At 35.4% G+C, this 12527-nt stretch overlaps 2 protein-coding genes across 3 annotated transcripts in view; one reads left to right on the top strand and one right to left on the bottom strand.

Annotated features, from left to right (window-relative positions):
* herc4 (HECT and RLD domain containing E3 ubiquitin protein ligase 4) overlaps positions 1 to 9195 on the top strand; it is a 28707-nt gene extending 19512 nt beyond the window's left edge. For both annotated transcript variants that reach the window (XM_088917001.1, XM_088917003.1), the window contains 11 exons: positions 658 to 830; positions 1636 to 1755; positions 3314 to 3412; positions 3981 to 4148; positions 4686 to 4829; positions 5000 to 5166; positions 5260 to 5326; positions 6060 to 6142; positions 7376 to 7559; positions 8004 to 8106; positions 8389 to 9195. In XM_088917001.1, the coding sequence (XP_088773127.1) occupies positions 658 to 830; positions 1636 to 1755; positions 3314 to 3412; positions 3981 to 4148; positions 4686 to 4829; positions 5000 to 5166; positions 5260 to 5326; positions 6060 to 6142; positions 7376 to 7559; positions 8004 to 8106; positions 8389 to 8597 (1517 nt within the window). In that variant the 3' untranslated portion in view covers positions 8598 to 9195. The remainder of the gene's footprint in view (positions 1 to 657; positions 831 to 1635; positions 1756 to 3313; positions 3413 to 3980; positions 4149 to 4685; positions 4830 to 4999; positions 5167 to 5259; positions 5327 to 6059; positions 6143 to 7375; positions 7560 to 8003; positions 8107 to 8388) is intronic.
* A 261-nt stretch (positions 9196 to 9456) lies between these two features.
* Positions 9457 to 12463, bottom strand: cox5b2 (cytochrome c oxidase subunit 5B2). The gene is made up of 4 exons (XM_088917004.1): positions 12272 to 12463; positions 11274 to 11344; positions 10478 to 10577; positions 9457 to 10111 (listed from the first exon to the last, which is right to left on the bottom strand). The coding sequence occupies exons 1-4, from the start codon at positions 12372 to 12374 to the stop codon at positions 9999 to 10001; spliced, it is 387 nt and encodes a 128-aa protein (XP_088773130.1). The 5' UTR covers positions 12375 to 12463; the 3' UTR covers positions 9457 to 9998.
* Between the last annotated feature and the right edge of the window lie 64 nt (positions 12464 to 12527).

Here is a 12527-nt window from a genome sequence, read left to right as displayed (position 1 = left end):
CTTCTTAAGAAGTAAAAACAAAATTCTTCTATGTGTTTTGCAACAAATTAAGGGTGACCTACAGAAACATTCTTGACCACACCTACCCGTCTGCCTCACATTTTGGCCAGTCATGTGGTGAAGCCTGAGGTTTTTAAGAAAAGTCATTTTCTTCATATTTGTAGAAATAGGATAGTGAAATGGATTTTTGCTTCTCTTCAACTGGAGAGATCCTTTCAATGAGTCAGTAACATTGCCTTTTTGATTCACTATTGCACATCAAGGCTAGGTATTTACAACCCTGGAATTCTTACCTTTTTATATTAATAGTTTTTCTTATACTAATGAAAGCATGTGTGTCTTGAGTATTATAGTTTTATTTATTTATTTTTAAATTGAAGTGAACATATTAAATTTGCTGCCAGGATTTTTAGAGGTACTACTGCTATTTATTGGCAGCTAAGTGGACTTGTATTAGGCAAGTTGAAAAGGAGGTTTATATTTAAAAGAAATGATTGTAAGTTTTTAATTTTAACATTGACCATCAAACACTAGTGGGGTAGATATTGGAGTAGACTAACTTTTTTTTTCTACCACATGGAACTGGATTTGGGGATTTTTTTATCTTATATTTTGCAGACTTTGACATTTAATTGTCATCTTATTGGTGTCTTCCAGAAAACTGGTGGTCAAAGTTTGAGCCTCCAGTCTTCCAAAGGTTAGTTGAGCTCTACAAAGATGTAGTGGTGAGCCTACTGAAGATGCAGAAGATTGGAATCCCACTCCCTGAACGGGGAATATTCAATTCCTTCCTGCATATTGCTCTGAAATTTCTGGAGACTCTCCACAGAGTGAGTAGGAACAAAAGACAAAGTTACCACTTTCTTTTCTTTCCACCAAAAACACAGCATGTTTATGATTGAGTGGCTATCAAGACTTAGCAGTAAACTAAGAGGCTGCTGTGAGCATGCTAGGTTTAGTTTGCAGATACTCGTCTTCTGCATAGCCTTTTTAGCTCCCATTTGCATTTTTTATTTGAGAAATAGACACATAATTGAGTTCTATGTTCAAATTACTGTGCTCCCACAAGATTTAGTGTTGGTAGGTATGGTATTTCAAATTATGGTATTTTTTATTACTGAACGTGTATATTTTATCTCATTGTAATTAATTCAAGTATCCATTTGTTTTCCCTGAACTCTAAGTTCTCGGACAAAATCGGTCACTTTTGAACTTCAAAGTTCGCATTAGCAAAATTTCGTTCTTACAGTGAATTCCAAGGTACGAATTCTTCATGTTCGGGACGTTCTGGGGTGGCATAAAACTTAGTGCACGTGCATTATTGTAGGTGGAGGGTCTGTCTTACAGTAAGCCTGGTTATGACTTAATTAAGTAAAAACAGATATTATGTTTTTGATGGTGATTTTCTGTTCATGACTTCTGTCAGCCATCAAGGTCCTTTAATTACAAGTTGGGTTTTACAGTCACTGGTGTGTTAAGGGCTGTATTTAACTCAGGTCTTCATCAAGGTTAGTCTTTAAAAGTGTTTGGTTCTTCCAAAAAAACATAGCCAGAGTTTACAATGATGCAAATGGTTTCTTAATTGTTGTTTACCAAAGATTTATGAAGAGTTATGGTGGGATTCTTATTTTTTAGGTTAATGAGAAAGCTGCTCAAATTATACAGTATGACAAGTTCTATATCCATGAGTTAGAGTCCCTCATCGATATTAAGAATGACTACATCACCTGGATCCAACAACAGATGTATGGGATGGTAAGAAAAAAATAATGACTTTGTTTTGACAGTAAATTTCAATTTATATAGGCTACATTCTGGTATACGTATTGACATTTTTGTTACATTTGACTCAAGTGAATTAAAAGAAGTGGCCTTAAAAGGCATGTTTTACTTTTAAAGTTTATTATGTAATAAAGTAATGGTAAGAATGGTAAGAAATTTGCATTTTTGGTTCCTTCTTTTCCTCATCATGTTTTTGATTAAAAAATAGATTAAAAATATACTGTGGTTTGAAATTGAACTAGCTGGGGTTTACACCTTAGCAGATGTAAAGTTTTCAAAATTAAATGATTAAAAAATCAAATTTACAGATTTGCAAAGAATTTTGAGAATTAACAGGAAATATTTTTCATATAATAATCACTTTTTTGCAACAATATCCACACAGTTGTTGTTACTTTTTTCGTCATGTATTCTTTTAAATATATTCTTTAAATTCATTTTTGAAAATGTACATCTGCCTTTTATAAGAAACAGAATTAAACATTTTATTTCAGTGTATCCAATTTCTTCTTGTATAGTGAGGTTATAAATGATGATCATAAAGCCCCCTGTAGTCTGAATGTTAAGAGGGTTTCTGTTGATTTGATGAGTGTGACCCACTCTCTCTTTTCAAAGTTATCAAAAGTGTTAACATCATTGCTCAGTTCTAGTTTATTCATCTTACTGACAAGCTGTTAAACAGAGCTCGCTTAGACAATTGTTTTAAATGAGGCAGCATTTTTCTTCTTTCGCAGAAGTTTTCAGGTGTGGGTTCAGATGTTCAGATTAAAAAAGCACTAATACTAGGGCAAAATATTTTGACAAACTCAAATTCAAAGAAAAATTTTTTTGAGTATAATTTGATAGAATCAGAAATACACTAGTTTATAGTTGGCCTCAAATGCCAGGTGACATACATTAATGTCATTGTACAGTGTGGTATTTTGGAAAAGAAATACTCCAAAAAACCATACTAGGTATACTCATACTTTTAAATTAAAAATAGTCTTTTTGTGCCGTGTTACTGTGAAATAGACTGAACAGTCACTAGTCTTAGGAGCAGTACTATTTGTGTGCTAATATGTATGAAGAAGTAAAGGCACACTTACAGCATCATTTAGACAGTGTTTATTATTCTGGGACCCACCCCATACAGTGCAGATGAGGTGCTAATTCTTTTTTATCTTAAATTTCTTTCTGCTGCCATTTTTGTAGGACCTCAACCGTGGATTAGAGGTAAGATGGGTGTCTGTATCAGGAATCTAGGCAGACATGCATCATGTGCGGCTTTTGTCAGTCCATCTCATGTCATAGTTTTGCTGTTCAACTACTCTAGCCACAGTGCGAGATTATGTAAGTGGAAGACTGGTTAAAATCCATGAACATTTCCGATTCTCCTAGTGTAACCGGAGTTGCAGGAATTAAAAAAAAAAAGCTAAATTGTCCAACCAATGTTATTGAAGAATTTGAATAATTCTTTTACCAAATGCTCTTTCAACCCTTTTACACAATTTCATAGTGAAAAATCTACTGTGAAAAACTGTCTTTTCAGATGCCAGACATTCCAGTCACCATTTGTACATACCCTTTTGTATTTGATGCCCCAGCGAAAACAACATTGCTGCAGACAGATGCAGTGTTACAGATGCAGGTGAGGATGCTCTGTGGGTGGATCTTGTGCACTTATTCTTGAGTATACTACTCTCACACTTCTTTAAACTCCAGGTAAACACTTCTTAAGGGCGATATATAGTCCATAAAGACAAACATATGATAATGGGGTAATATCTTATTACACGCTAAGAGAAGCATGATGGAATGGGCAAGCAACAGAATTTGAAGCATAATGGAACACTGTTAAAATGAATCCATACAGTGTACAAAATAACAAACAACAATGAATTGGCAACACTTAACTAAAACTACAAAAATATTCAGTTTTGTAATGAGTTTAAGGCCTCTAAATATGCCATCTGTTGCACCACTGCCCTGTAAGCCTAGGACCTGAGGTCCTTATATATAAAATGTATCCTTTTATGTTACATATATTTTTATACATCCGTTGTATCATGAGCTGAAGCCTGTCCCAGCAGCAATATGCCGATTGTCTGATGAACTGTTATTCCAGTGATAATAAAGTGCTTTGTTGTACACATAAAGACAAACCTATTCTTGTTCAAAAAGGATGGAAGTTCTGATGATTTTCTTCTTGGCTCCAGATGGCAGTAGATCAAGCCCAAAGGCAGAACTTCTCCTCATTGTTCCTGCCGGTGGTAGAATCTGTGAACCCCTGTCTGATACTCATCGTTAGAAGGGAGAACATTGTTGGAGATACCATGGAAGTGCTGAGGAAATCTAAGAATGTGGACTACAAAAAGCCTTTAAAGGTATGTGAGACAGGTTATGTTTCCACCTTATTTTACAAAATTATACAAGCCAGCCAAGGAGTTATTTTTATAGTATAATATATATTGTTGTCCTGCAGGGTTGCTTTTGAAATCTTTCATTTTCTGCAAAGTACTTTAGTATATTTTAAGTGTGAAACGTTCCTTAATAGTTTAATTTTATGCTATTGTGGTTACCTTTTTTCAGCTTTTTATAAAATAACGCTGAAAAAAAACATGATTCTTATTAGTTTCAAATTGTGTATTTATGTATTTTATTTATGTATAATTTTATTATTGTGTTTTTCTTTAAATCTATTTTAGCAAGATTCCAACTTTTCTTGCGATCTTAGTATAGATTGTGCACTGTGTTGTGTAGGAGTGCTACTTTTTTTAAGGTTCTTTAAACTTAGGATCTCAAAAACATGAATTTCAAAGCCACACCAGTACTAATTGGAACACCGGTACTAATTGGAAAGCATGAGCATTTATGTCACATTACCCATTCTAGCAGCTGTACTGCTTGCGGTTTTGTTCCAGGTGATTTTTGTTGGAGAAGAGGCAGTAGATGCAGGAGGTGTTCGTAAGGAGTTCTTCTTGCTGATAATGAGAGAGTTGCTGGACCCCAAGTATGGAATGTTTAGATATTACGAAGAGTCCAGGCTTATCTGGTTTTCAGACAAGGTGAGATTGCATTTTAAACATCTTCTGTGTCCGATATCTTCATTATGTTGCTTTTAGTTGCTTAAGACATGTTCTTATATAAGACTCCCTGCCAGCTTGCATTTTACTGTGCAGTCATGACTATGTTCTTTTCTGAAAAGTTTTATCAATCTTTTTTTTTTCTGTTCAAGACCTTTGAAGAAATCGATTTGTTCTATCTAATTGGAGCAATCTGTGGTCTGGCAATCTATAACTTAACGATCATTGAGCTGCAGTTCCCCCTGGCCCTTTATAAAAAGCTGCTTAAAAAGACTGCAACACTAGATGACCTGAAGGAGCTGATGCCTGATGTTGGGAGGTTAGTAATGACCAAAAGCAGTTACAGTTTGTCTTTCATCTTGTCAAGATTTCTCCCAAATCAACAAATCCTATATATCATTTGTCTCCACAGGAATTTGCAGGAATTATTGGATTACACAGAAGATGATCTGGATGAAGTCTTTTGTTTAAATTTTACGGTATGATTGCACGTGTTAATCAGAAAGTTTTGTTTTGGCGGTCTGTTTTGTGTTTTTTAGTGTTTTTCTTCAGGAGATTGATGTTTTAATAGTCGCTGAAGTGTCAATTAATTTATCCACTGTATAGTCCCTTACTGCAACATAATTGTGGAATAATTAAAAAAGTCTCAAGTTCACTTGTGGAGATTAAAGATTGTGTTTGTAAAGTGTGTTTTAAGTATTACAAGATATCTCCGAGTTAGAAATAAGTTTCCTGACAACAGTAGTTAACCTAAAGAGAGCATGAGTTCTCTTTTCAGCTTGTGGTTAAATCAGTGTGTACAGAATAAAGTGTTTCACACTGTATTTTATTGTTTTGCCTTTGGGGTTAAAGCTTACCAAGTTTAAAAGCTAACACATTTGGCTTCATTCTTTATCATACAGGATATTTGCTAATGCAGTGATTCTGAATCCTGGTCTTGAAGTAAACCTGGTCTGCTGGATTGTGTTTCGGCTGGCCTCTCAATCATCAGTACTAATTGTAACCTATCACAGATCTGCTTGCTAGTTAAGACTTTTTTCGAAAATTACAAACACCATTTTGTAATGCCATTACAAATGCCAGTAATTTAGCCTGTGATTAAGAGCTGGAACAGAAACCGGGAGACACAGGGATCTCTGAGGATCTGGACGGAGAACCACTGTGCTGATATATTAATGTTATTAAATAATTCTTTATTTCCTTGTGTAACAGATCACAGTGGACAACTATGGTGTAACAGAAGTCAAGGAACTTGTTCCAAATGGTGCAGAAATCTGTGTTAATAAATCAAACAGGTATGTAAGATCATTTTTATGCCCCCACATTCAAGCAATAGAATATTTACAATAATAGCATAGATGTGTTGTTCTCTACAAGGGTGTTACAGTTCAGCTTTTATGATTTTTCTCATATGAAGTGCAGAAATGCAGAATAAAACTTTTTTGTTTTTGTTGTTCTTACACTTAAGGACCACATCAGTGGACATTATATTTATAATATAACTTATATTTAGTATATTAATATCTTCACAAAATAGAGGAGTATGAATAATTAAATAAGGGGGGGGATAAAATGATCAAATATCAAGTCAATAACCAATCCTGATACAAGCTTGTCTTGCAAGCAGATATTACATTTTGCGCTTCCTGTTGTCAGGGAAAATGCTATCTTTAACATGATATGTGTTTTTTATGTTCTACAGTGCACAGCAATAATATAATACACAGGTCACAAAATATAAAAATGAAAATCTTTATTTACAAAAATTCTGTGACAGCACATTTTACAAATATGTGAATTCCAGAGTCCTGCTTCTTATAGACACACCCTGTTATTGAGGCACAAGTGCCATAAAGGAAAAAATGTTAACCACTGTTTTTGTTCAATCAAAAAAAATATATCTTACTCAGGATTAAGTTACTCCCTAAACTGGATGTTGCATGAGTCGGAAACTATTTTCCCGTTTCAAACAGTACATCACTAAACAAGTGAAAATCGTAAATCAGCAGTCCCTTTCCTAAAGCACAAAGTCAGTCTCTTCTGTGCTCAACTTTCCTGAACATTTTATTTTACTTTAAAGGAGGGAACTCTCTCATGGTGCTCCTCTCTCCTCTCACTCCTCTCTTCTCACTTCTTACTTTAAATTCCCTATTCTCCCCCTGCTCTTTCTTCTCTATTTCTATGAAGGTATAGTCTTTTTAATTCTGCCTTGGAAGCCTACTTTCCCACATGAAGACTTTCTTGGATTTATCTTCAGCTGGTTTAAGTTTAAAATTGTTCCTATTGCCTAGCTATGTTTGGCTCTTCCAAGGACCAATGACAGTGCAAACACTCAAAAAAAGTCTATTGTTTCTTACAGAACGGGGGTACTGTGATATAAAATGGGAGCATTTTCATACATCCCAGCACATAACAGTGTCACACAGTTGATTATCCTCATAAACGGTTACAGGAGATAATACCTATAATTATCATTAAATATTTATATTGGAAAAGAACCATGTGCTTTGCTCTGTTTAATTTCTTAGGCAGGAGTTTGTGAATGCCTATGTTGACTACATCTTTAATAAGTCTGTGGCTCCATTATTCGATGCCTTCTATGTGGGATTCCATAAAGTGTGCGGTGGTAAAGTTCTGCAGCTATTCCAGCCAAATGAGCTTCAGGCAATGGTCATTGGAAATACTAATTATGACTGGAAGGAACTGGAGAAGGTAGGTAGCACTCCATGTATGTCATGACATTGATAGTATAGTATCATCATCATGCCAAGCAATATTACAGAAGACTATTATATACTATAAATGTGGTGTTGGTTTGTGCATGTTTTTGGGCAAGAATGAAACCTTACTGATTTCAATACAGTAGTAAACACTAGGCGTGGGATTAAAAACTTTACATCTTCACTGAGATAGGAATTTCTTGATTTGAAGTTTTTGAATAAAGGAATTTTAAAAAATCAAAAAAACATTCTAGTGGGTACAATCCACAATAATTTGACTGTAACTAATTAGATTGGATAATAAATACAGTACATGAGAAAAAAAGAAAAAAAATATATTCTACATAAGTTCATGTTCCTAAACTTTGAAATCTAAATTATCTACCCTTCAAAAAATGTTTATGCTTAACGTCATGCTTTACCCGACTTTCACCAGACCACAGAATATAAAGGAGAGTATTGGGCTGAACACCCCACAATAAAGCTCTTTTGGGAAGTATTCCATGAGCTGCCACTAGAGAAGAAGAAGCAGTTTCTACGTAAGTGTTACCGCTGTCACATCAATGTCAAACTCCCCTCCCACTAACACAAAGTTCTATACAAAATGTCTACAGCCATATCCCATTAAATGAGTGATCCTAGTGTGATTATATTTAATTGTAAATGTCCAAAAATTAACACAAATTTTTGTATCAACCATAAAAGACTTAATCATAAAACACTTTTTTTTATCATAATGCACTAAACAAACATTTGTATCCCATTGTCTGTGAATCTTTTATTGTGGAGCCTCATGTGACAGTTCTGTGTCTGATGTGCAGTGTTTCTGACTGGAAGTGACCGCATTCCTATAATGGGGATGAAGAGCCTCAAACTTGTGATCCAGCCCACAGGAGGAGGAGACCATTACCTGCCGGTGGCTCACACTTGCTTCAACCTGCTTGACCTGCCCAAGTACACTGATCGAGAGACGCTACAGAGCAAGCTCATTCAAGCCATCGACCACTATGAGGGCTTCAACTTAGTGTAAGATTGGAGAACATCTCATGCAGAAACAAAACAATGTTTCAGTTTGGGACACACATTTTTCCCTGGAGTTTTTAGAAGAAAAAACTAAAAGGCCTAGATGGCACTTAAAAAAAACTGTTTCAATAGATTGTGAGAAGAAAAACTGTTGAAAAGATCAGATGCCTTAAGGTCAAGAGGACTATCTGAAGCAAAATCCATGGAGGCTTTCTGTCTACACCTCAGAGACCAGTTGTTCAAGTCGATTCTACAAGCATTATTATTGTGGATTTCTCCACTTAAAGACACAGGAAGGTCCTTTTCTTTCTAGCTGGAATAAACACTGCTTTAGTATAGTGTCAATGTGTCGTTTTCTCCCTTTAGCCATTTTTTCTTCTGCTTTTAAACAAATTCAGCATTTATTTAAACAGTGCCTAGTTACATTTCTGCACTGATCTTCCTGGACGTATTATTGTAATGAATGTAATAGCTTATTTTTGTGTGTAACTTTTTACAGACTTGTACAGGACCATGTACACTGTTCTGGAAAAAACTTTGAGCCAACGTTGAGTACAATTCAAATGGAAGTTTCCTTTTTGGAGTCGCTATTAAAATGTTAGACGTGTTGGAGTGTGTGAATAATATTGCAGATTTATATTACATAAAGTGGCAAGAGATTGAAAAGTAACTTTGGTGTGAAGAGCCAAAACACGTGAACAAACCTGATTTCCGTCAATTGTTGTAAATGCCAACAGCATTTTCACTTTTAATAAAATTGTATAGTTTCTGTACATTTCATCCTAACTATAAATTATCCTTGGATTATATCCCAGTACAGTTTGCACGAAGAATTTGTGTGGATTCCGGAAAGAACTACACAGAAATTTAAAACAGAGTAATGATCAATTTATTTGTGGGGAAAAGTGACATCTAAAAGTTATATGCTCCACTTAAGCAAAATTTTAGTTGTGCTGATGGACTCCTTGAGTTGGTACAGAATATATACCTGTGGATAAAAATTTGCATACCCACCCATGTTTAAAATTATATTCATGCCAGTAAGCACATGTAGTAGGAAAGTGTATTTACAGTCACTCAGGAAATGTTAACATGGGAATGTTTTTAATTCTGTTTAAAAAGAAAACTACTATGTAAACTATGAATTCATTAGGGTAAAGCCACTCATACCTGCTCCCCTATCCTTGAAGCAAGGAGGGACTGCCCCCTTCAAATGACGCTATTCCAGCCCAGGGCACACATGTGCACAAGGAGACAATTCAGACTGTGTAAAATATTTTACGTTTAAATTAAGCAAAATATAGATGCCAGAAAATTTACAAATTTTCAAACATTTTCATAAATCTTTATCAATGGTGGAGACGCAGAGAAGCACTTGTATTCAAAATAAAGAAGGGTCTCTCCTGCTTCAGTGTGGCAGCCCGTGGTGAACCAGTTTGTAGTGTGAGCCACAGGAGGCACAGCGCTGGGGATTCCCTTCATGGAGCCAGAACCACACGATGGCAGTGTTATCTTCCTCACCTGAAAAAAGAAGTGGGTTAAAATCTGAGATTTAATCGTTTTTCCCCATTTTAAAATGGCCTTTTGGGGGGGGGGGGGCATTTTAAAAATATCTATTATTTGGATTCGTATGGGATGTCATATTTCCAGGAAATTTCCGGGAAGTGTTTAATTTGGTTTGGAGGTTTGGTTTCCCTTTGTGTGCATATAATTGCAATGTAAAATTCTTTTTTAAAAATTCTTTTGTAGCTTACAAATAAGACTCTATCCTGAACCTGGCAACTCATCCCTAGGGGTAAAATGGACTTTTTTTTCTTCTGCACATTTCCTAGCAATAAAGAAACGTATTTTCTTCTGTTAAGAGTCATGAAATCTGACAGTGCTTACAGAGGCAGCCAACCAGTCTCTTGCTGCCAATGCAGGGAACAATGTGAGGATCCTCTTTGGTTCCTGCATGCTCCTTGGGCTTGAAAATGCTGTAGGGGTCCTATGTGAGAAGAGGAGGAAAGTGTTTGGTAACAAAAGGCCACTCTAACAGTAAAAACAACAGCGACTCATTTGCTAATATGACATTTTAAAATATTGGTGTGCTGAAAAAGTTTCTGCAGTACTGCTTTTCTGAATCTGTAGTGATATATATTAAGGTTCAACATACTTTATCCGTTATATGTGTTTGATATTTTTTGTATGTTTTAACAAAGTCGAAAGACTAAATGGTAACGCATTTTTCTTCTATTCTTTCCAACTATCTAACTTAAGCAGATGTGAGCTTAGTTATATTACAATTATATTAATGATATAGGGCATTATACGTTCATCTCTGGGAAATTTCACTTATACTGTATTCTGTATACTTGTACATATTATTTAAATCTACCACTCTGAAAATTTAGTGTGCATTATTTCCAAAATAACAGGAGGGAATAATAATAATTTCTATCACTTTCTCTGTTTTCTTTATTTAGAAATTACATGTCAGTATCCTAGTCATGTAAAGTAAGTGGTGTAAACAGCTTTGAAAATGTAGTCATTTCAAGCTCTGAATACTTGTGATGGTAATCAACATTATCCAGGATGGGGAAATTCTACACAATAGAAGAAATGTGCATCTCCACAAGCACCAAGTGTATTGTAATTTGATATTTGGCGTTTTTAGGAATTCTGTAAAGTGATTATTCTGTACCTGTCCTTTCTTCATGGCCTGAAGTACTTGCCGTTCCAGTCCTGTAGCCTGCTCATCATCAGTTGGGATTCCTTTAAAATAAAAGAGCAAAGTTACTTTTAATGATACACACCAGTTTATGGAGTAGTAGAAGATGGTACAAAGATTAGGGGAAATTATTTTTGTTATTAACAAAAGTGTAAGCACAAAGTAACTTTAGGTTTACGATTTCCAGTTGATGTTACCTGAACTGTAGGTGTAAATTAGATCTGTAGGGTTAATAATTGGGTAATATAAGGTAGGTCTACTGTAACTATTGCCCAGAAAAAAAGAGCTTTAAAAATCCCATACATCTTAAAGATACCTTGTATGATGCTTGAAAGACATCCAGTTTTATTTGACATTGTTTACATGTGTGTGATATAAAAAGTGGTCAGCTATGCCCATCTTGCTGATAAAAGGGAAAAAAACACGTGAATGCTTGGTTTTGAAATGGATACTTTGTCATATATATTGCAAAATAACGTGGTTTGTTGATGTTTACTCCAAGCTGTATGGGACACCAAAACCCACAGCTACTGTATAACATGATGTTTCGATATACAAGGTTTTGCGTTGCCATTAAGTGGACACAACCTGCTATCATACCTTCTGGCACTTTTTGGTGCTACAATAAAACCACAATGACCTTCATTTCACTTTTCACTAAAATTACTTTACGAAAACGTTATTTAAATATACGACATTTATCGATCTTAAATTTAATCGCAGTTTCTTTGAGACATAAAGTAAATTACGTGCTAACAGTACAGGTCGTCTACAGTAGAAGTGTAAAGGTTTAAGATCAGAATTCGGTTGTTCTTTACTATTTTAACCACAGTGACTTTAAGGTGATTTCCCAGATGTAAACGGTACCACATACTTTATTTACCCAAGAAGGTGTATGCGTATTAAGACGTGTAGCTCGCACACTGCACAAGTAATATAAATTATGCCGATCTACACTGAAAGACACTCACCCTTTAAGGTCCCCATGGCTCGCAGGGCATTGCCAGGGACGGTATTTAATCTCGCCAAACGCACGGCATGGCTCGAGGTTCTCAGTAATAGCCTGACTGCCATTCCTCCCTGGCGTTTAGTCTCCAAAAACCCTGCTGTTTCAGCGTGACCGGGGACATAACATGAGTGACACTTACAAGGGTGGCTAAAATGTATCCGAGACTAAAAATGATTGACAGCCACAAATAGCCACTCAAGACTCAAAGTCCGTCGAAG

Source organism: Atractosteus spatula, chromosome 5 (genome assembly GCF_055471065.1).
Source record: "Atractosteus spatula isolate fAtrSpa1 chromosome 5, fAtrSpa1.hap1, whole genome shotgun sequence".
NCBI classification, from domain to species: Eukaryota; Metazoa; Chordata; class Actinopteri; order Semionotiformes; family Lepisosteidae; genus Atractosteus; species Atractosteus spatula.
The sequence above is the reverse complement of the archived record's forward strand: the minus strand, read 5'-3'. Positions and strand labels throughout refer to the sequence as shown.